Below are 24,805 nucleotides of genomic sequence, written 5' to 3'. Positions count from 1 at the left end.
GAAGGTTTGTACACTTGCACATTGTGGAGCTTCCAGGAGGGGTTCTGGGCCACTGAGATTGGCAGCAGACTTGGGAAATGCCCTTTCCTTTGGATGTGATGGTGATTACTTTCCATTTTTGCTATTACGTTACTTGTTCCAATTACCTGCCCTGGGAAGAGCTTATTTATCTAAGGATCAATTTGATATTATAGGTCTCAGGGCTGTAAAAAATGTGTTTTTCTAAATTGCTGAGACTTTCTATATGTTCTACAACGTGTTGCTTTAGTAGGACCCACAAAAATACACTACTTCAAATCCTTAAATTAGCCTGATAGTGGAGGACAAAAGGGAAAAATTGTTCATGAGGAGTTTGATTTATCTACCAGTTATTTCACAACTTTTGTCTATGTTCTGCTTTGCCTATTTGAGTTTAGTTGAAGAGTGAGCAGAGAGTGAGTACTGAATGAGGAAATGAAGATTTTGAATAAATATGGAAGAAAATACTTGTTTTCAGTTGTGTACATGTCACCCTGCTGGAATCCAGGATAGATATCTTATGGATATCTGAGTTATTCTCATTTTTGCATTAGTAATTGAGGACTTTGAGCATAAAATATCTGGCTTTAAGTTAATGAAAAGCAGTGCTCAAGAACTGGAATAACATCTCTGCTGAGCATACAGGTTCGTGGAGTGATCAAATGTTAAACAAGTTTAAAAGGGTGAAAAAAAACCCCAAAAAAAGCATGAGAGGAGGGTGTAAAAGTCAGCAAGAAAGGCAACTTTAGCCCAAGGCAAGTGCCAGAGAGGACTTGGCCATTAAGGGTCACCAAGGTGAAAAAAAGTCAGTGTGGTGGGGGTGGAGGGGGGATCAAGGAGAGGGCCAGGGAGGAGCAAACAGGGATGGGGAAGAGAAACCCTATGGTCAGAAGTAGGATAAACTCTTTGCAGCCATATCTGCATAAAGTTTTGGATGGATTTACCTGAGGAGAATAATTTTCCAGCACAGGAAGGGTATGGACCTGCTGGAGCAAGTCCAGAGGAGGCCAAGATCACGACAGGGATGGAGCAACTCTGCTATGAGGGAAAAGCTGAGAGATTTGGGATTGTTCAGCCTCAGAAATGAGAAGGCTTTGGGTTGACCTAATTGTGACCTTCAGGTACCTGAAGGGAGCCCACAAGAAAGATGGAGAGACTATTTACAAGGGGCTGGAGTGACAAGTAAAGGGTGAATGACTTTGCACTGACTGAGAATAGGTTTGGACTGAATATTAGGAGGACATTCCTGGCTGTGAGGGTGGGGAGGCCAGGCACAGGTTGCCCAGAGAAGCTGTGGCCACCCCACCCCTGGGATGGCCCCTGGAGTGTCCAAGTTCAGGTTGCATGGGGTTCAGAGCAACCTGGTGTCCTGAAAGGTGATCACGGCAGGGGTGGAACTCAATGATTTTTAATTTAAGGCCACTTTGTGGTTTCCCCTTTCCTGAATAAACAGAGCAGTTGGTAGGAGGAGAGTGACAGGGAGGTGTCAGTGACTCTGCATTTGGGGTAAATTAATACCCTCCACTGTAGTGTGATTTCATAAATTTTGGAGAACACTTTGTTTTCTTATCTATGAAGACCAGCAGTTTTACACTCCTAATGTTTTGATAATCAAACTTTATTGTAGGTTTTTTATTTCTCTGGATTTCTTGGTTTTTAAAAAACAAGCAGTAACATATCTATTGTTTGAAAAATAACCTTTGAATTTTGGCAGGGACAAAAGCCTTGCAGCCGAAGATATGCCTTACCCTGCTCCCATGAACCTCCCCTCTGTTCTGGCTGAGTTATGAGCTGTGTGAGATCCACATTCCCCATTTCTGCCTTGTATTTCTCAGGAAAATTTTGGCAGCGGGTCAGAATCATAACTGAGCACGAATCTTCCACAGACCTGGGCCCAGAGCGCTGCCAAAGCAAAAATAGCAACAAGAGAAATCCCTCGGGGCTGGTGGGGAAGGTGGATTTGGTGCATCATCCCCTGTAATTTCCCACTAGCCAAGGTTGTGGCAAATCTTCCCAACCCAAGCGAGCACCTCCAGGGATCCTCGGGGAAGGGAAGGATGGGTTTTGGACAGAGGAAGTGTTGTCTTCATCCCCGTGGGTCCAGAGATGATGCTGGATGTGGCACACACGTGTTAACCCCTTGGTGACCTGTCCTTCCTGCCATGTGCGAGGGAGCCGCTCTCGCTGCCGGACAGGCGCCCGCTCCAGCAGGAAATAGATTCACACAAATAGCTATGAAAGTTGTTAAATTCCTCTTTTCTTTGATACTCTCAGGGCAAACATATTTCTCGTTGCGGTGGCCAGTGTAGTAAACACAGAGAAATTGTGTACATCCATGCACATGTGTGTGCACAGGTCGGATGACAGACATCTGGATGGCTGTGCAAGCATCACCAGATGGGATGCACTCGTGTTTAGACTTAGAAAAATAGGGGAAAAAAAAATTAATTGTTTTGCAGCAGTACAGTGCAGATCAGCAGCAGAATCCTAGCCCTTTTATTATTTTATTTATTTTTTTTTAAGAGGGGAACCCTAATAAAAATGCATATTTGCTGACAAACACACAAGAAAACTCCACATTTGCATACACACACACGAGGTGCCGGGGCATTGGTGACGCTTGTCAAGCCGAGGCGGCTGCACGCATCTGCATTTGCTCCCATACAACAGTTTTTATTTCCTTTTGAATAACGAGGGGCTTTCCCCGCCTCCCCGCCCCTTCCCCGGAGCTGTGTGCTCCCTTCCTGACAATGCCCGGCTGCCTGGCTTGTTGGAGTGCCTGTCATTAAGCAATGCACTGATTATTCTGGCAGCTCCGCTACTCAAGTCCCCATGGACGAAGTCAGACATGGAGAGAATTGAATTTCGCCAAGGATGGGGCTAAAGGTCGTTCCATGCAGTGGACAGCTGTGTCTAGTCAAATCGAAACTATTGCTCCAAGTGTTACCAACAGAATAGCTGATAGCTCTGTTGTCAGTTCATTTACACTTGCATCCTGTTACAAATTAAACTGAAATTGTGGTGCGCTGAAGGAGCAGAAAGTCGGTTTTCTGCCAAGTGACAATTCCTTATATCACCAATTTCCAAGTACAGCCGCTATAGATCATTGCTAAGGGTTTTTGTGATTTCCAGAGATGAAGATTTAGGATTCTGATTTTCTGCCATGGGCAAAATTCCCATTAGCACCTGCTCTCATCTTCTAATCCCATAGGTTGAAAAGGAAATGCAAAGCTCTGGTAACTGGCCTCTTTTCTCAGCTCTGTTCACAAAGAATACCCTAAAATACAGAATTGTTTCATGACTTTTCCCATTTTCCAAGCTTGCTTTCTTTTTATTTTTTTCTTTTTCTTTTCCTCTTCTTCTTTTTTTCTCTTTCTTTTTCTTTTCTGCTTCTTTTTATTCTTCTCTTTTCTTCTTTTTTCATTTTCTTTTTCTTTCTCCTCTTCTTTTTCTTCTTTTTTTTTTAATTTTCTTCTTGCTATTCCTCTGTTTTCTTTTCACTTTTCCTTTTTTCCTCTTTTTTCCCTATTTTTTTCCTTTTTTTTTTTTTTCACAACTAGGATGTTTTAATTCAGACACAGTGCAAACTGTGAAATAAGAAATAAGAACTGTAATTCTGGCACAAACTCTCCTGCACTAAGGCAGGGAGTAGCAGTGAGAGCAGCTTAAAAGCACTGCTCTTATGCCAATATTCATCTCAGCCCAGCCCAACATCTTCCCCTGAAACACTCCTAAATCTCTCCATCACCAAGACACAAAAATGCCTTCTGGGCAGAAACACAGCCTCTCCCAGGATCCTCAATGGGTCCTAGCAACCAAGCTGAAAGCCTGGGACTTGACCACATTTGGAATAAACTTGCCCAAAAACATCAATGCTAATTAGCTCGTGTTATGAATGGATTAAGTGAGACACCAGCTGCAGTGGGGCATTTTGATTTGGGTTGTGGCTGGGTAATTAGATGCACATAAGCTGGCTGGGGAGCTGTCAGTCAGCAAGCAGCAGCTCTCTTTGCTGTGCTAGGAAGAAGAGCTTTTCTGTGTCCCATCATCTGTTTTGCTGTGAGCCTTTTGGGTGATGTACCAGCCATCAAGCACAGCGCTGAGCATGAACTGAAACCCTCCCCTGAGCCAGAGCCGTGCAGCTCAGTGGCTTCAGAAACTCACTCCTCCTGCAGCTGAGCAGCACTATTTTATTTATAATGCAAAATGCCCCTCCTGTGGTGGCTCTTAGTGGGATTGCCATCCTTCCCTTTGATTTGCGCCTGCTTTCCCCTGGATTTCTAAATTGTCATCTGTGTTTGGAACACAGTTTGGGGGGAAAATATGATTTATATTTCCATGAAACCACCTAGAACAATAGTGACTATAAAAAAGTATGCAAAATTGAATTTATAGATGAATGAATACGTGCAAATCATAGATTCACAGAATGGCATGGGTTGGAAGGGACATTAAAGGTCGTCTTGTTTCAAACCCCCTGCCATGGGCAGGAGCATCTTCCACTGTCCCAGGTTGCTCCAAGCCTTGTCCAACCTGGCCTTGGACACTTCCAGGGATCCAAGGGCAGCCCCAGCTGCTCTGGGAAACCTATGGCATGGCCTCAGCACCCTCACAGTAAAGATTTTTTTTCAATATCTAATTTAACCTACTCTCTGGTAGTGTGTGTATCTGGGCTGTTCTGACTCTCTTTATGGTGCTGTGCTGTAGCTGGGTTAGTGGTTCTGGGGTCCCGTTCTAACTGATGAAGAGAAACAGGTAACTCCAGGGAGATACACCTATTTCAGACCTTATCTGTGTTTGAGGGAGAGGATTTATGATCAGGAATCCCCAATGATTTGTTTAGATGAAGTTGCTTGGTTTTCAGTCCTCTATTTTTAATGAATGAAACAGGAGGCAAATCCTCTTTTTCCTCCCAAATCTGGAGCTTTCATGAAAATAAAATATCCAGACAACAACTTTCTTAAATGTGAAGTAAAAATGTGGCTTGATGCTCCTGACATAGAGCCCTTATCAGCTCCATAAATAAAGGACATATGCACGTGATGGCTGACTGCATCTCAGATTGCAATACCAATGTTTTAAAAGCCTGCTGACAGAGCATCTGCTTATTTCATTACTCCTCCAATGTCTTTGCAGGTAAGTCATGCATTATACAGTATCATCTCTAGCAATGCATGAACAGAGGGGACAGAATGAAAAAATTCTGGATGGTCCATCACTTTCCCTTACCTTCCAGGTGAGGGGAACACAAGGAACGACATATTCAGTTAATAGGCAGAATTAGCTAAATAAGACTCTATTTTTAGTGAACATTTGCACATTTTTTTTTAAAGAAGAACTCCACCATGTTACTTTTTGAGTTGTCTGCATGCAGAGCAGAACAAAGATAATTTTCAGTAAACTCCTGCTCAGAAAACATACTGAGGGGATCAGTATTAGGTGAAAAAGGAAGTGTCATGCTTGACTGGAAAACCTGCAGTGGTGAGTTTCAAGAGCTTATGGTGAGCTTTGACACTGCTAGACTGTTCTGAGGAGCACAGATACAGATTCAGCCTGGCCCTGACTGTAACCTAATCTGTCCTGTGTTATCACCAATAGAGTGTCAGAGAGTTAGTGATCCCACTCTGTTAATGCTTCCCTTTAGAAGAAAAATTTGGTCCAGGCTTTGTAAAATGTGACCAATGGGCAAAGAACAAATACCTCCTCAGACAGGTTTTTCAGTCTGCAAGTTCATGTTACCCTCGTGCTGTGTCCCACTGCTGCATATCTCAAATACTTCCTCTGGAAGCATTAGCTGTTGACTAAAAAACTTAGTTGTTGGCTAAAAATGTTGTATCTCAATGCCTGTTTTTTTAGTATGAGGTGATTTTCTCAGCCATGAATGCCCACTTGCCTTCATGGCAATGTCTTGGCTCAGCTGAGTCCATAGTCCACCATTCCCAAGCACCAAGCATGTAAACCTGAGGGCATCCACTGCCTTTCCTTCCAAATCTGCCTCCCTCCCTGGACATGTGCTTTTCAGCTAATATCCACATGAGTCTATATTAATTTGGGTACCTACTGGGTTGTTTACAGGAAAAAACCCAATCCAAAAGCAATTTTGTCACTGAAGGAGGAGGCCTGAAAGGAGGATCCATAGTGCCATGTAATGCTGTGTGGCACATGGCTGGTCAATAAGATATATTGGCCAATCAACATATATCTTCAAATTTGTTGTTGGTGTTTGGTTTATTGTTTTTGTGGGGCTTTTTTGGTGGTTTTTTTTTTTTGTTTGTTTGGTTTTTTTTGTTTGTTTGATTTTTGTTTTTGGGGATTTTTTGGGTTTTTTTGTCAGAGACAGTGAAGAGCTTTGAGACATCAAGATGCTTATGTAAAAATGGGTTCCTGGGCCTCTGTCCATTTGATACCCACAAAAGATTCTTTAGAAAATGTCCCTCTATCCAGCAAAGTAATGGATGAAGGTGACAAAGAGAGCCATGGAAGTGTCTTTACCTTCTGGAATATGTGAGAATGTAGGCAGCAAAATACTTTCAGCTTTATAGGCTTTCTTAATAAGCATCCATCACTGAGGAAATGCCATAAGACATTTTCCACAAGTATTCATTAGCTTTGGGGTTTTTATAAGCTTGGTTAGACTTTGTAAACTTTCTCCCACCATCCTGTCATGTTTGCTCTTGACAAATATTCCAGCAAACATGTTTGCACGCGGTTCTGTTTGTGGAGGCTGTAAATACTGGGGAATATTCCTGAATGGTGCCTTTAATATTCCCTTCTCCCAGAGATTGTACTGTCCCTCTGTTCAGGAAACAAACACTGCCGTGTCATGCAGACATTTAACAGCCCGTGAACTGGGAAAAGATCAAGAAGAGTTTTTAGAAAAGAATTTCAAATACGTATTCTTAGGCAAACAGCAATCTGCCAGTAGTTCACAAATCAACACACTGGATATGTCAAATGCCTGCCTGTTCCCATTCCTGGGATTTAAGGTCATGAACAAATTTTGAAAGGAAACCCAAATATTTCATTTGCTATACTGCTCAGTTTCAATCTGTGGAAGAAGAGACATGCTTAAGAAAAAAAACCAAAAAATTTGCTCCCTTTAAAATAGCTTCCATAACATGGTTTCTTATTGACTGATCTCTAAATAAGAGACTCTTGCTCTTGACTCCTGTTTAGATGAATTGCTTCTAAGGCTTTTCTTTTTGTGACAGCGATGAATTGGTCAATGTTTGTATTAAGCTTCTCTAAGTGCACTATTAAACAGGAAAAACTTCAACAATAAACAGGCTGACTGACTAAATGATAAATTGGAAAGAGGGGAAGGTGTGTATTTTTAGACAGAAGAATCATTATGGAAATTGTACAACTGCCATGCATTTGGAGAAGGGCCATGTGGAAAAAGCTTCAAATAGGTACCAGACATTAGCTGCTGTTCAATAAATGAGACTGTGCTTTGGAAAAAAAAAAACAATACCAAACTCATCTCACCAATGTGTCCTAAGGCTTTCCTAGGATCTAAATATTCCTGGTAGTGTTGGAAGTAAAACCTTCAGGCTTCCTTCAAAAATCCTTTATGTTCCCCTTGTCAGCATGACTGGAAATCAAGCTTGGATATTTTACCTTACCCTTATGTGAGAAAAATATATGGGCACTGAAAAACAAAGGGAAAGAACCCTCCTGGACTTTTTTAGTGCTTTGGGGCCAGTGTTGTTATTAAAAACTGAGTTAGGACAAATCAAATCCCAGGTTTTTTCCCCTGTTTGCCACGTCAGAGGATCATAAGTCTGAAGGGCTGTTTTAGGAGAGGACAGATGGCATTTTCATGGTGTTCCTCTAAATGGGTCTTAAGTTCTCTCTATGGGTGGAAGTTCAATCCTCTGTGTTTTCAGTCTGACAGACATCAGGGCGCACTGGCAGCTCCAGGAGATAATTATAAGCTCCTGAATTTGCCAGGCACATCCCCACATCCATGGAAAACCTTGTGATATTGAGCTGAAGGTGAGGCTAAGGGGCTGCAGTGGTTTCCCAGCTCTGGTGCTGGCTGGCTCCAACCCTCAGCAAACCTGCACTCCTCCGAGCTGTGCAAATGAGATAGCAGTATCTGTCTCACAGGGGGTGTTAAGAAGCTTAATTCATTAGTGTTTACAAAGTGTTTTAGATCCTCAGATGTAAGGCTCTATAAACAGGCAAAGTATTACTAATTGCCAGCTTATACTGAATTGTAAAGTGAAAATAAAGATGGTTGGAGGAAAGAGGTGCTGAATTTTCTGGTGAGCTGAATTGGTCTAGTGGCTGCAGGTTAAACAGTTTAAAGTTTGATTTTACATTATTATCATCTTAGAAATCTCCATTTATTTATATTGGTGTAATATTTGACCTCTTGTTTACTTTGGGGAAAACAGGAGTCTGCAAGTGGGGCCTCCTATGGTAAAGAATAAATCAAAGGCTTAATTCAAATAATCACATCTGCATATGTACCATGAGGTTGCATTGCTTTAAATGGAATGAGTCTTGCTTTACAGAATGTGATTTTAATTGTTCTGCTCAATTTAAACCAAAATATGTCAGAAAAACTACCTTGCACCACTTTATGGCCAAGAACACCATGGTTCCAAAGTTTAGAGCATGTCAAAGCACATGGATGAATATTTTTGGTTTGTATGGTTTAATTTCATGGGGGGTTTTTAGCCCTCTTCATACATCCCTGGTAAGGAAAAACAGACCATTTTATTTAGTTCTTCCAACTTTCTGAATTTCCTGCAATGCCACAGCAATATCATGCTTGGGTTTCCACTTAACCTTTTGTTGCCATTTTGGAAGGTATCAGGAATAGGACTAAGTTGGCTAACTTCTGCTGTTTGTACTTATAAATTGAGTTATTTATATGCATTTTTCTGAAAACCCTGAATTTTTAGAACCATTCCTTCTGAAAGGTTCCTTCAAAAATTATTCACTGTAATAGAAAGAAACTTACTCAGTGCTCTTTTACTCCTTAAGAAACACCACATTTAATGTTTTTTCTGCCTCAAACCACACGGTTAAAAAAGTAGTGGACAGACATTTCCCACTTGGCTTCCAAAGGGTGAAATCCTCATCTGGTATAAATTGGCATAGCTCTATTCAAATCAGAACAGCTACATTAATTCATTCCAGCTGAGGCTCCAGCCCTTAAAATGCCAGCAAGGAGAGCGAGTTCTGCACAGGACGTATTTTCAGCCTGGTAGAAGGTTTTTTCTGTGTAACTTAGCAATGTATCTAGGCTCAGGGCTGTGGGAAACTGTCTGTTTGACATCTGCAGCATACACAGCAAATGCTTTGGCAGTTTGAGTTAATGCCTTTTGAATTCACAGGTTGTTTACTTTCAGCTTGAATGTGGATTTGCTTTCAGCCTCAGTGGGAAATCTAACACAAGAAGTAATAGGACAAGCCATCTGTCCAAAAAGCCATGAGAATTCCTGGTTTTGAACCAATAATGGAGATCAGGGACAAGTTCACCCTATGCATAATCTCTGCCAAATTATTGGCATGCTCCTTGGATTTCCGGCCTTGGACCCGGTCCCTCTGCTGCAGTGTGAGCACACGCTGACTTAGGGGAGTAAACCTGCAAAATGAGCCTGGTCAACATCCCTTTCCAATGTCTGCTCCTGCAAACAAGCATTTTTCCAGCCCTTTCTTCCTCTGCTCTGATTTACAGCCCATTTTGGTGAATAAACCGTGCACCTGTGAAGCGGCCGCTCCATCGTCGCTGCGGCCCGTGCTCCTCAGGGAGCAGTAAACAGCACGAGTCAGTGGGAACCCCCAACTCTTGCCAACACTTCCTGCAAGTAAATATCAACCCATGTGTTAGTCACAGGCCAGAGAATGGTGTAATATCTGGATTGATTGGGTCACTTTTTCTGAAAAAAGCTCAGGGCCAGATTTCAGCACTCTTAAAAGAGTCCAGATTTTTTACTTTCAAGCCAAAAAGCCATGTCTCTCTCCCACTGTGTAAACTAAGAAGCTGCACAAGAGCCAAATTTTGGGGGGAAAAAAAAAATCAGCATCCTGCAGCATTCAGCAGGATGCAGTGGGCAGATTTTACTGAGAGCACAGCATGTCACAGGTAATGGAGCTGCTCCTCATTCACAGGTGGGAACATGAATGAGAACTTGGGCCTCCTGCACCTGTCTTGTCTTGGTCACCCCACAAGGAGTGCCACCACCTTCAGTGAGAAGAACTAGAACTCTGTGTCCTTCTTTTGGAAGCCTCTGTGGTTTTAAATCTTGGTCACAGCTTTTCCTCTGACTTTGTCCACTGCTTCTGTTGACCTGGATTAAATTATCCTTACTTAGACCAGCTAGAAACATGAGTCTTGGTCTCCAAACCACTTGTGTGAGCTGGAGATCATTGCTTGTGTATTTAATAAATAATAGGGAAGGCAGGGAAAAAGACAACAAGAAATCATTTGGAAAGAGCATCATCTGGTCTCTAGCAGTAAAACCTTCACTGCCTTGTGAAGTGAATCTGTGTGCTTTAAACCTTCATGAGGTGAGTGGCAGAGGAGAACAGGATACCTGGCAACATCCTCAGAAGCACACTAGTCTGATTTCGACCTGCCCTTCACACTGAGCAGCATTAACTCAGATACCCTGGTGTAAATCCAGCCAGAGGTCAAACCCAGCCCTGCAGCAGCCCTGTTTGTCCAGAGGACTCCATCAAAACAGCAACATTCAGCATTTATTCCAACAGCACCGGGCCAATTTACCACCTTTACACCTGGGTTTCTGAAAACTGGAGAGCACTGGATCATGTTCAGACTGTTTTCTTTCATTCTTCTCTGTCGAATCAGGGCTACTGCAGAATGAGTGGGGAAATAAGAGTCTCTTCAGAGTTCTTTTATTTTGTTGTTTATTGATTCAATAGTATTTCATGACTAATAACCATCCTAGACTAACAGGCTCATTTGAGCCAAGAATGCTGTGATCTCTTATGCCATTTAATGGCAGAATAGCCATTTTACAGATAAGTAGTCTACTTATCAACTCAAGAACTCAGGGCTTGTTGTCTTTTCTTAGGGAAACTAGCTTCTTTTTCTACTGATTTTTAGGGATCCATCTCTGAAAGTTTTCCATAGACTCACAGAAGCTTTTTTCTTTATTTCCCTTGTACCTGTGCAATCATGAGAACAAGGATGGCTTGAAATTAAAGTAGCACAGTTCAGCCTTCAAATTAAAAACTTTTTTATTAGGTTTTTTTCTTGGAACCAGAGGCAGATGAGCCAAAACACTGCATAACAGAAGAAGAAAGCAAGCTGGTTTTGTTGTATTTTTGGCACGGACAATGGCTTTCAGAGATACTGGAAGTCATGCAAGAAGAGTGCGTTCTTAAAAGACTTCTAGCCCTGCTCTGAGGACTGAGAGCTTTAGATAAGCGTCTGCATGTGGGGATCTTTATCCAAAACAAACCACCCAAACTTTTGTAGTTCACCCGTCACTAATACTGATTTCCTCCTCTGCATCTCCCTGTGCTGTTGCTCACACACACAAGTTCTTCAGGGCATCCTAAAAGATTTTCTTTGCCTGTAACAATTTAATTGCCTCTTGGCCAAGATTTTCTCCTCCGTCAAGAAAAAGGACATGATCAAAGTGCCCTGTGCTGCCCAAAGGATTTCCTCTCCCCAGCCTCACTGCACACACCGGGATTGTTTTCCTCCCCCTCTCCTTTGCCACATCTTCTCTGCGTTCTGCACAATTGTTTCCATTTTTTTTTTTTTTTTCCCCCCCCTGCCTGGAAAAATCCAGTGTCTCCTCCCCTTCCCCTGGCAGCATGGGTGACAGAGAGAGAAATCAGCACAGTGTCAGCAAGAGTTTAGCCCCGCAGCTGGGACCTGAACTTTCAGTGGCAGAGCACAGCGCTGGGTCACTGCACTAAAGCAAGCCAGATTGATACAAAGCGCTTGCTCACCCTGGGAAGGGAAGGGAAGCATCAGAAGCCAGCTGATAAAAATCTTTAGGCACCTTCTGTTGTGAGCTTATAGAGACAAAGGCTGTTTTTCCTGGGAAAGGTGACCCTGGAGTGTGTGTTCGGTGTCATGACCCCCAAAGGGATGCAATATTTGGGTGCTCTCTGCACTCAGGGGGTGATACTGCATTGGGGCAGCATGGATTCTAGAGCTGTTGAAAATGGAAATGGAGCGTGTGGACTCAAGGTGCTGCACAGGGTGTGAAGTTTTCAGCTGTGAAGACCTGAACGATCACGTCTGCCAAGAGTTAATGTGCTCAGAAAAAGGATGCTAAAATATTCCTTCCCACTCCAGTTTGCAACTGAGAACTTGCTAGCCTGTAATATCTTTTATTTATAGCACCTTTTGACTCAAAGGCTCTGAAAGTGCCTCTCTCTGGGAGTCACTTCAATGATACCTGCAGGCAGGGATGTTTCTCTGCAGATGACTCCAGCTGAGGTGTCAGGGCCTTCTTTGCCATGGACACATGTAAGGGACCCCCTGTGCCCTGCCAAATGCCAGCACTTAGGAATAAGGGCTGGAGGAAAGGGCAGAAATCTGCCTCAAGCCTCAAGGATAGCAAACAAAGAAAACAGACATAGACCATATGGGAGAGAGCACTGAGGTGGTCACTAGCTGGCTTTGGAAGCAGATACTGGGAGGAAGTATGGCCAATGCTGGATGATATCCTTAAGCAAACAGCTTGGGACAGTAAAACCAGCTCAGAAGAGGACATTTGGTGGCCCTACCTGGATAACACTCCAGACAACCTAACCAGATCCAGCTGTTCTGAGGTGGCCTGGAGGAACTCCAACAGGGACCTTACAAAGGGTATGCATCCCAGTGATGGAGGTGTTCCTAGGTTTAAATCCTCAAACCCACACATCCCTTAGTGACCACAGTCATTCCAGGGCATCCTGCTTGTTTTAAGTCCACTTCAGACCCTGCCCACTGGCTGCTCCCCACTCAGCAGCTGGCAGTGGCCAGAGGACCAGCTCCTCCCCGTGGCTCCTGGCAGCTCCAGAGGTGTCACCCTGCCCTCCGCTCCCCTCCTGTGCTATCCCTGCAGGCTGGGCAGGCAAAAGTCAGGACCAGCTGATGGGTTTACAAATCCAGCCCACGATTTCTGCTTCATCCTCAGCCAGGAGAGATTTTGCCAAGATACATATGAGGCAGCTGCTCAGGACACTGCTGTTTTGTCTGTACCACCCCGAGCATGCTGTCTGCCTGCCAGCCTGCCTCCCGCTCTGCCTCTGCGACCCTCAATATCAAGCCGGTTGTTTTGCTATTCCCTGAGGTGGCCAGAACACGTTCAGCAAGAAGCAGCATTTTTTTGGCGCTTCTGCTGGGCCTCCTGAGGGACTTGCCACAGGGAAGGAGTGCCCATCTGTTTCAGCATCCTCTAAGTCCATTTGTTTTCTAAGGAGTCCTGATGTTTCTCAGTGGAAAAAGCCATCCAGGCAGTCTCGTGAAAAGCTCCAGGGACATCAGTGGCTGCTTATGGGGCTCTCCCCTGCCCTGGGTCTCCAGCCAGGTTTTCAGATTAATACACTCATGCCTCCATGATAAAATCCTCAGCACATCTCTCCTCCCTCCATGTTCTTCCCCAGCCATCCCCAAAATCAGCATTATTATATTTTTTTTCTCCAAATCTCTTTCCTCCAGGCACCAGACAAGGTGCATTTGATAGCACTTTATCTCTGTCATGCATATGTCAGTGTCTGAAACTCTGGTTTAATAGGAGTCACATCACTGGCTGGAAGTTGGCTCTCTCGGGTCCTTTCCATGGAGAACATGCATTTTGCCTCAGTCTTTCTCTATTTTCCAACAAAAATTGATTCCTCCCTCCTTTGAGGAGGGGGCTGGGGTTAGCACATCCTGGAATGCCCAAGGGTTGGGTTGCCTGCTTTTAGGGCATCTCACTCTCTCATCTTCTTCCTCAGAGAATATTCTTCCTGTGTGTACATATGAGGTTGTTTTTGTTGATTTTTTTCCTCTTCCTGGTCCATTGAGTATTACATCATGTGTCGCTTCCTTTGGTGTCTATTCCACATGCACTGCTTCGGATTTGGGGGTGAGAATGGTAGAGAGTCCCTCCTGAGTCATGGAACCATAGAATATTCAGAGTTGATAGGAACTCACAAGGTTTACAGAATGCAACACCAAGAATCCCACCATGCACCTGAGAGTGTTGTCCAAGTGCTCTGGCAGTCTTGGTGTCTTGAGTGCCTCAGGGTGCCTGTTCCAGTGCCTGACCACCCTCTGGGGAAGGAAACCTCCTCCAAATATCCAGCCTATACCTTCCCTGACAGAGCTTCACGCTGCTCCCTCAGGTTCTGTCACCAGAGGGAAGGGGGCAAGAATATGGACAAGCCTTGTCTCTATGGAAAAGCTAAGAGGGAAACAGGAAGAAAAACCAAACAACAAAAACCAAAAATCAAAAATAAAAAAAAAGAAACAAAAAAAACCCCCAAAACCAAAACAGAAAACAAAACCAAAAACAAACAAACAAAAAAAAAACCCAACAAAAAAAAAGAGAACACACAAAAAAAACCAACTTAGAGGACAAAAAAATAAAAAGTAATAAATATCTGGGAGGAGAGCATTTAAGAGGAGAGAAAAACAAATCAAAGCTGGTTCCAGGCTGGAACCAACAGCTGGTTGCCAGCACAGCAGGCTGAGAAGTTGTTGGTGGAAGCGCTCAGTGCCATGTTTGGGTTCCTTAAAAAATTACAGTGTCCCTCCCTTGTTATTCTGCCTCTGCTTTCCTCCCGGCCCCACAAGCAGGAGGAGGGACTCGGCTGCCAAACTCAGGCTGGTGTTTGCAGCGATGCCAGGGGATGCGGAGCATGTCCTGCCCTGCCACGCGTGTGTGTGCGCGCACCTCGGCGCTCCCCACTGCACACATCCCACATCATCCCACATCCCTGGGATGCCAGGGCATCGGCAGCCACGGCACGATCCTTTCTGCCCATGCGGGAGGAGGAGGTGGGAGGGCCGGGGATGGAGGAGAAAGGGAGGGTGGAAGGTTGTAACGCTTGGCTGGAAAAATTTAGAGGAGTACAAAGGAGAGCGCGATGAAAAGGGGTGGCGGCGGAGCGGGGGAAGGAAGGAGGCTGTGAGCTGGCTGCCGGGGAAGGAGGTGGAAGGAGGATGATGTTTGCCGAGCGGCTCGGCTGGGAGCGGGGTGCCGCAGGCAGGGCTGGGGGTGCTGCGGGGAGTCTGACAGCCCCGGCAGCGAAACAGCGGGGCTTTATTTTCCTCCTTTCTTTCCTCCTCCCTCCACTGGGCGCTCGGAGGAGAAGGCAAGACAAAAAGCTGAACCCGTGCCAAGAAGGAGCTGCAGCGACTCGAAAATGGCACTCTGCGCCGCACTAATATTTCGAAGCTGGGCTGTGCTGGAGAGCAGGGAAACGTGTCAGGAATGAGAATGGCTGAGACCGTGGGGCCACTGGCCGGGCTCAGGAGTGTCCTCCCTCCTCCCTGCTTCCCCTTCGCCTTTTAAATGTGATCCTTTTCTCCTCCAGCTTCCCCCCCCGGCCCCACCTCCAGTGATATTTAGAAGCTCTGGGAAAGGGAGGGGACTTGGAGTGTAAAGGGGTTCATCCCCTCCTTCCATCTCTGTGTCGGGGAGGGATTTTTATTTTTTTTTTTTATATTTTTTCTTTCCCCTAAGGAGGAAAAGAAGACTCTCAGGGAGTTTTTTGACTGTTTTCCTGTTGCCCTTCCCTTCCTAGTCGCTGTCCTCCTCCTCCTCCTCATTGTGCCCGCACGGCTGCTGCCGAGGCTCTGTATCTTGATGCAAGGTTACTTGTAGGACACAGGAGTCTCTGCTGCAAGGTGCAGCATCGCCTGCGCCGGTGTTTCCCCCCGTTTCTCATTTGCTGGGAGATGAGGCAACTTCCAAGCGGCTCCACAGCTCGGCTCAGCTCCGGGTTGGTGCAGTGGCGCTGTTTGGGCTGCAAAAGCCCTTCCTGCAAAAACCTGTCTGGATAAAACAAGCAAACAAGCAAACAAACACACATGTAGGGCTGAAACTGCATCATTTTGCGATGTTGGTTAATTTGCAAGAAGCTGGAGTTTGCAAGGGCTGTGGTGATTTCCATCTGAGGGGGAAGATTTTATCCTGTGTTGATCCCTTTGTCATTCCATTCACAGGCAAGGATAAAACCGAACCAAACCAAACCAAATCAAATCAAACCAAACCAAATCAAACCAAACCACTTCTTTTCTAACAGAGTTTCGATTTATATGTATTTTTTTGACATTTTAAAAATTATTACTTTGTAATATTTGTAAATATTACTTTGTAAAATTACTTTGTTGCGCAGTAAAGTACAAAGATATTTCCCCCTTCCCTTTTCAGGAAGTTTTGGGTTGTCATTGCAGAAACTGGAGACTGGAGGAAGGTAAAACCCCAGTCTCTGGTTTTGAAAACAGGTCTAGATGCTGTTAGAGCAGCAGTTTTAGCCCTCTCATAGTCAGCAGGTCAAGTTCAAGGAGACCTTTCTAAAGCACGGGCAGAGCCTCATTAGCTTGCTGCATCTCAGAAGCTTGTGGATTATTGGGTTGTTAGCTTGGCCCATTTTGTAGTCTCAGGCATGGGATGATCCCCATGACCTCTTTCTCACCTGAAAACCATGCCCTAGTACACATTCAAACCACTTCAAACCTCACCTTTGGTCTCAGACACGTAGACCTGGTTTGGGAGGACCTACCCCTGCCCAGGAAAGGCTTTTGGAAATGCTGTGATAAATAAGGGGGAGTTCAGGCAGACTTAAAGGTGTTGTCTAGCATGCTCCCCTCATCCTCTTCTTCTCACAGTTCCCTACAGATCAATAGTCCTTCCTCTATGTAGGATCAAATGTTCTGTCTCAAATTAACGCTGTTGGGAGTGGCACTCATTTCTAAGTTGATGCCAGCATATTTTGAATGGAGTAGGATGAAAAAAGCAGCTGATCCCTTGCTCTTCCTCACCTCTCAGCTGTGCTTTGTACTCTGTATTTGCTGCAGTTCAGCTTGGGCTGGTGCAGAGAAGGTGCTGCCATTTCTTCTTGCTCTTTTCCTTTGTTGCGACTGCAGGGTGTGCAGTGCTTGACCCAGGAAACCTTGGTTTCTTCACCGTGGAAATATCAACAAGAGGATTGCCCAAAGAACCTGGAGTGTGTTCTTGTACCTTCCACCCCATCCTACATGTTTTCTCTGAATAAAGGACATGCATAAAACACATTGGTTTTCTGTAAAGACATGTGCATGGTGTTTGGTTTTCAGTTGTCTCACTGGATGTCCTGAGTTGAGCTGTTTGAACACCATCCCCACCCAGGGCTCACACCATGCAGACCTTGCCTGAATTTCATAGAATCACAGAATCCTTAAATGGTTTGTGTTGGAATGAACCTTAAAGCTGACGCTGTTCCACCCCCTGCCATGGCAGGGACACCTCCCACTGCACCAGACTGCTCCAAGCCCTATTCATCCTTGGAACATTTCCATGGATGGGGCAGCCACAGCTGCTCTGGGCACCCTGTGCTAGGGCTTCTCCACCCAACAGCCAAGAATTCCTTCCCAATACCCTATCTATCCCTGCCCTCTGCCAGTGGGAAGCCATTCCCTGCATCTTGTCACTTCATATCCTTGTCCCAAGTTCTTCTCCAGCTCTCCTGGAGCCTTTTGAGGTATGGGCAAATGCTCAAGATCTCCATGGAATCCTCTCTCCTCCAGTCTTTCCTTATAGGTGAGATATTCTGGAATTTTCCAGATGTTCCAGAATTTTCCAGATTTTCTTGCTGACACTTTTGGCTGCAGCTACACTTGTTCCTCTGGCCAGAACTTCCTCTTCTTAACCTGAGATCTCTGAGGATGGGAATCTCAGGGATCTGTGGGATCCTAACCTGCAAGAGAAAGTGGAGGTTAAAGCCTGTCAACATGTCCAGAGGAGATCCTGGTTCTTGTCCTGACCCACCACACACTGTACAGACCACTGCTCAAGCTTTTAGACCTGTGGCCAGCTGGTGTTTACTACTGATTTTAACTAATTCAGTTTTCAAGTTCTTCGGTTGTCAAATAACAACTCCCAACAGATTTATAGAGAGGATCCCAAAGACATGGACAGATATAAATATGGAGTGACAGCATCCATGTGTGCACAGCAGCAAAATAGTATTTGTTATTCAAGAAGAAGAACTGGGAGCAACAAATGAAGAGATCTTCAGAAACCTTGTTATTTCAGTAGGCAGACCTCTTTCATTTCTTGATATCTTGATCAAGGGGGAGCTTGTGTAATGCATTTTGTCCATCTTGGGGCAGAAATGCTACTCTTTTTCTTTCCAAATGACCAAGTCAGCCATCTGGGCAGCTTGGTCATGCTTCTGAAGGAGGGAAGGCTTTGACAAGGCAGCTGTAGGTTTTTTGTCTTCATATTTCCCTTTTTAAAAGCAATGTCATTGCATGTGTTCTCCAGAAACACGATGCCTAATGTGTCTCAAGTTGCTTCCTTCAAATCCTTCATCCTTTTTAGCACTTTATAATGAGAGACACTGTCTACTTGGAGTTGCTATGAGGTGACTTGTGTCAGGAAGGGTTAATCTAAAGGGCTCTTCTGAGGCTGTCTTCCACTCCTTCTCCCCACACTTTCCCCACTCCCAGTCTTATTTTTTTGGACCTGTAACCTCACATTTCTGTAATCTAAATGTGCAAATGCTTTGCAGTCATGGTCCAGTAGCTGGGTTAATCTCAGCCCCCTGGAGTGGCAGATGGCTGATTTGTTGCTGATTCCAGTTATAGAGAATTGTGTCACCTATTATCTTTGCACAGACTGATGCTTAAAAGGATGCCTTTGGCAAAATCAGTGAAAAGCAAAGAAAAGCAAAGCAAACACTCTCTGATCTGCATCACCACAGGTGAAAATGTGAAATATTTCACCTTTGTGTGAAGGGCTGGAGAGGTAGACAAAGAGGAGAGAAGGTGGGAGGGGAGGAAGGAGAGAGGAAGACCTCATTTTCATACCAGAAGTACCAAAGCACAATGCAGAGCAGGTTTGCTGTAGTCACGCTGTTGAATCACGAGCACTTACTCTGTTTTAAATGGTTTTGCAATGTTGTAATCCTTGGCTTCAGCTCCCTACTTTAACTCTTATACAAACCAGGCGGGTTGGCTTCTTGGGACATCCTCCTGCCCTCCTCCCAGGCTGTTGTAGCACAGGTTGTCAGAGGAATCCACGGCATCGCTCCCTGAGATCAGGGCTCATTGTGCGCCCCAGGGCTGCTGGGGAAAGCTGTGCTGGCTCTGTCATGCCAACATGCTTACAGGGGACACTTGTGGGGGAAGCTTACACACCTGTGTCAGCTTGGGGGGCCTTACAGACCACTGCAGGGCCGAGGGTGGGCCCCACCACTGGGTGCTCACAGCTGGTAAGTGGTGGTGGTGGACATACAGAAACGTGCAAGGAAATCAAAAAGGCAGAGCAAAAAAAACCTCAGGGTGTTTGTGACCGTTTTCTACACACTCATCCCTACAATCAAGTTTAATTTTTTTTTTTTTTTCTCTTTGTTCTGGGAAACTCCACAGGGTCAGATGAAGAATTTGGGAAGAGAGTGTGGGTTCCCTGTGCAGAGTCCAGTGACGAAATCCGTGAACAAGGTAAGAACAAGGGGATATGGCTGTGGTGACTTTTGTTTTCTGCTTTTCCCTTTCCAACGCTGGACACAAAATTTAGATATATATATCACAGAAATTGAAAATCCAAGCACTAAGCAAATGAGTCTAAAATGTTAATTTGTGTTTCTTTTAATGCATTCCATTATGATGGTTTGGGTTTTAGAACAGTTTGTATCGTATCCAAATGATCTATGTGTGAATAATTGTTACCAACCTCCTGACACCAGGACCTAATTAGGAAATAAGAGCCTTAAATAGGCCATTTGTGTAGTGAGCTTCCATATGTCTCCTTGCACAATTTATTTGCTCCACTCCATTGAGATATAATGAGAATGAAACTCTTAAAGCAGCTTTTGACTCTGAAGCTCTTCTCTTCATGTCCTATGCAGTTATAGACCCTATTGAGATAATATCTGCTTCCCTGCTTTCGGAAAGAAAAAGCTGCTTTCAGTCCAGATTGCCCAAACTTCTCTGTTTCCAAGTTTCCAATGAAAACGGAGTGAAAAAATGTCCAAAACAACATGCAGACTAAGAAAAATGAAATGCCATCAAAGAAAGCAGAAAGGTCAGGACAGGATGATCTTAATAAGGGAATACAACCTATCCTGTCTACCTCAACCCTGCTGAAAGCTGATGCCATTGTATTTCAGTTAATGTATAGATTCAAAGCAAGGATGTCTATGGATAGGGCCAATTTGAAGAGATTTGTATTGGTTTTGTTTAGTTTTCTTCCTGAAAGGATGTGAGGAAGGGGGAAAGGTTGATGCAAGGTGGATTGGTTTTTTTTCTTAGTTTTGCATGTTTATCTCAGTCTGAATCAACATCCTCCCTGGGACTCCTTGTACATGTTGAAATGCATGTATGTTCTTCAAGCATACTTCCAGGGTACATCCTTTATTTCCAAACACCTCTTGCATGCATGACTTCATCTTACACTTCATGTGTCCCACTTGATTCTTTTAGCCCCATCATTCTGTAGTCAGCCAAACTTAAATATATTATTAAGTGTCATTTTCTATCAGGATAAACCTTAATAAATTCTTAAGGCTTTTGGGTTTGGGTTTTTTTTCCACCCCCAAAGCTGGGTCTTGTTTAGTTTCCCAGTGAAAGACAACTCTACTTGCAATGATTTTGTTTATAATAATTCACTTGCATGTTCCCTTCCAGGAATTGTCATTGCCTTCCAGAAGGGAGGTTAGTGCTAGTCCCCTCGCAGTGATAATTATAATCAGACCTGTCAGCCTTCACACAGTCTACGCTTATCACTTGCATTTAGAAGGATTTTTCCTGAAGCCTATTACCAGTTCTGCTTCTTAGGGAAAAATAGTCATGATTTTTTTTTTTTTTTCCTCCTAATCTTTGATGGCTCTCAGCTTTGAAAGCATGGAGAGGAGCAAAATGACTGCCAGCTGCAGTTAAAGAAACTGCCTGTTGGTCCTGGTATAGCTCTCTGGGAAGCCAAAGACTGGGTGGATAGTCTGGGAAATGCTGGAGGGGTTTAATTCGTTTGTGACAACAGTTCAGGTGTGCTGGAAACACAAATCAGTTTCCCAGTGGTGTTGCTCACAGGATGTACCTCTGCAGACCCGCTAGGCTGCAGGTGGCAGCTGGCTCTTGGTGGTGGTGCCCTCTCCCCCTGCTCCTTTGGGCAGCAATCCCTGCCCATGTTGAGAGGCTTGGAAGCAGGATGGCCAAAAAAGTGCCTGGAGTTGCTGCTGGAGGCAATGTCTGGAATCACAAGGACCAGTTGCCACCAGCTTGGCCAAGTCAAGGTATTCAGTAGGATGTGGTTCAGTATTTTATTCACCCCAGGATGCTTGAAAATTGTCCCCCCTGGTGTTATTCCCTGAGAAACACATTGACCCATTTATTAGATTTCTCCCCGCTTTCACTGCATTATTGCTATTGATGTGCCAATAACCACCCTTTCCTACCTTTCTAGTTTTCACTAGCATGAAGACAAAAAGATGAAAGTTTTACCATTTCATTAGACTAAATGAGTTATGTATCTTCAAGTCCTTCCTCTGTTACTACCATGCCTTTTCTAATTTACTCAGAGATCTGGGCTCCCTAGATTTTGGCACTGTCTGAGGGTGGTCAGTACTTTATAGCTTTTTTATCAAAGGAGATGGTGGAAGCCTTATGTTAAGTGCAGTTTTATATTTACAGTGCACAGGGATATGATTTTCCTTTGTTTTATTTAAATTCACTGGGAACTAGAGATTTATTTATCAGGTGCCATTCCCTGAAGGATGAATAATGCCATAAAGAGAAGACTTCATCTATTATACAAACAGATTTGAAGGCTTTGCTATTATGTTCCTCTGCCTGTTGAATGGAGTAAAAATGCCTTTGGCTGAACAGAGACAGAGTGATACTTAGCAGCAACATCTTATGACCTTTTGATCAGCTGAGATCTCAAGCCATATTAGTGGACAGATTATGATGTGATGGAAAGAATGCCAGGAATAGCCTTTTCATCATGAGATCTTTTCTGTGAATATCCTTCTTGGGTGTATTCAGGTGGTTAATCATTGGGGCCAGAGCAATCATTTGGAAGCAGGGGAGTGAAAAGCTGGTATAGGCAATCCAAATACACTCAGATTTGCCAAATGCAACTGGATATTAAAGCTAATAGTTTCTTCCTAATATTCTCCTACCCTCCTGTTTCTATCAAGGCTGTGGGTGACCTTGCGATTTTTTTCTGTCTCTAATAACCCCATTTTGGCAGAAAGAGCTACACAAAATGAACCTTGAGTCCTTGGACCACAGGGGAGCTGCAGTCCCTGAATCAAAGGAATGCACATGGTGAATATGGATATCAGGCTGTGAAAGGAAACTCACATGAAAATGTCTCTGTCATTTTAGAGATAATAACAGTAGTGCTTAAATCTGTGTCAGTCCTTCCAAGGAGAAAAGAAATAATGCAGGTTTCAAAAAATGCACAGCCCTGATAGTATTTCTCATTTTACAGGGCCAAACAGAGAAAAGAACAACTTTTACTTTATCTTACCTGCCTGTGCAAATTACCCCTTAAACTTTGCTCTAGCTTTGGATTAGCCTCCTTTTCATGTTAATGGCCAAGACGAATCTGCAGCCTCCTTGAAAATCAAACATGAAAAATTGCTCATTCACTGCTGACTGTGCACATCAATAGCAGTTGTGCCAAAGCTTGACCCAGGTGCTGTGGCCACTTTTGGAAGGAAAAGGGGCAGACAAATGGGTGTGGAATGCCTGAGCATGATTATATGCCCAGGCAGCCCATGCTGGTTGTGGGCTAGGCAGCCTCATCCTGCACATTGTTAGCACAGGGGGATGTCTGAGTTGCATACATTTTTATTCTTTTTTTTCCTCCTGAAGCCAAACAAACTGCTAATTTCAGTGTCAGGAAGAGGAAGGGCTGGCAGTGTGAGAATCCCAAACTGTCAGTGTAGTGGGGACGAGGACACACCAGGTGTGGAGAACAATAGCTACCACAGCACTGTGGAAACTCTTTGAAAATAAGGAGGTTATGGAGGTGGGAGAAACGCACAGCAGGACACCGTCTCCTCTTATCTCCCCCCAGCCTCTTCAATCAGGTGCCTGCTGGGCTTCCCACTCCTCCTGCCTTTTGCACTAGATCACAGGATCATAAGGCATTAGATTCTGCTGGCATGAAGGAATCTGCCATGCTCCTGGCGTTATTGCTCCCTGTGTCAGGAAGACACTGTGAAACATCGAGGTTGTGAGCCCACATGGTGTCTTTTAGCTGCTTCTTCCAGGCCACAAAGGTGTCCAAACAGGAGCTGGGGGGTGGCACCAACTTGTGACACAGTTCTGCATCATCTTTTCCTTGGGAAAAGCAGGCAAAACTGCAAAAGGTGGATGGCAGCCCTGGTGCTGTCCACAATGAAAGTGCCATTGCTGAAATACAGCCAGCTTTTTTGCAGAATATTGCAGAAATACACCAGGATAAGGAGTTCCCTCACAAGCTCTGTCTGCAAACCATGAGTATGTTGCTGCACAGGTGATTGTTAGAACTGTCATGAGCTAAACCATTCAAAGGGGTGGGTTCCTCTGAACAGCTCCTATATCAGAGTAAGAGTTTCTGATGGCAGCTTTGAAACCTTTTCACTGGGAAGGCTTTGTGGTGTCTGTGTGGTGAAGGTGTAGGCATGAACTATTTCCTCTGCCTTCCTGCTCTACCTCAAGTTCCTGTGGGATGTAGGAGGGTGCCAAGATTTAGATGATGCAGTACCAAGATCTTCCCTCTTGGTACCTTGATAAAATCAACTCTTCTCAAAGTAAAGAGCTTGCATTCAGCTTCTTTTAGCTGAGAGAAATCCCTGAAAACAGACTTGCTCTGCCTTTTGCAGATCAGGATGGAAGGTTGGTATGGGACATCTGATGGTATCCCAGATGTCATGGTTTAACCCCAGCAGGCCCCTCATAGTCCCTCACTCACTCCCCCATTAGCAGGATCAGGGAGAGAATTGGAAGGGTAAAAGCTGGAAAACACATGGGTTGGTATAAAGACAGTTTAATAGGGAAAATAAAAGCCTTGCACACAAGCAGAGGTAAAAAGGGAATTAATTCCCTGCTTGCCATGGGCAGGCAGGTGTTCAGTCACCTCCAGAGAGCCAGAACCCATCACATGTAACAGTGACTTGGGAAGACAAACACCATCACTCCAAACATCCCCCTCCCTCCTTCTTCCCCTTTCTTTATACACTGAGCATGATGTCCCATGGTCTGGAACATCCCTTTGGTCACCTGGGGTCATCACCTGTCCTGGCTGTGTCTCCTCCCAGCCTCCCAATCACCCCCATCCCCTCCCCAGCCTGGCAGTGCAGGAAGCAGCAAAGGCTTTGGCTCTGTGCAAGCCCTGCTCAGCAAGAACAAAAACATCTCTGTGTTATCAACCAGCACAAACCCAAAACACAGCCCCACACCAGCCACTGGGAGGAAAATGAACCCTGCCCCAGACAAAACCAGCACACCGATGTAACACAGTTAGAGCATATGGCAAATATTTGAGGTGGGATGCTTTTTTGGGGGTAAGCAATTTAAAGTAGCAAACTTTGAATATGCAGTATCAGACAGATGTGCAATGGGATAAGGAGGACAGTGATTTGCTTATGAAGTTCATCTCTCCACACATAACATTTTTTT

General features: G+C 44.5%; 1 protein-coding gene across 2 annotated transcripts in view; it reads left to right on the top strand.

The window, feature by feature from the left end:
- The window catches only part of SETBP1 (SET binding protein 1), a 252,909-nt gene that overhangs the window by 87,464 nt on the left and 140,640 nt on the right, over positions 1 to 24,805 (top strand). For both annotated transcript variants that reach the window (XM_015614926.2, XM_015614924.2), the window contains one exon: positions 19,565 to 19,636. In XM_015614926.2, coding sequence (XP_015470412.1) covers positions 19,565 to 19,636 — 72 coding nt within the window. The remainder of the gene's footprint in view (positions 1 to 19,564; positions 19,637 to 24,805) is intronic.

Source organism: Parus major, chromosome Z, assembly GCF_001522545.3.
Source record: "Parus major isolate Abel chromosome Z, Parus_major1.1, whole genome shotgun sequence".
Lineage (NCBI taxonomy): Eukaryota > Metazoa > Chordata > Aves > Passeriformes > Paridae > Parus > Parus major.
The sequence above is the reverse complement of the archived record's forward strand: the minus strand, read 5'-3'. Positions and strand labels throughout refer to the sequence as shown.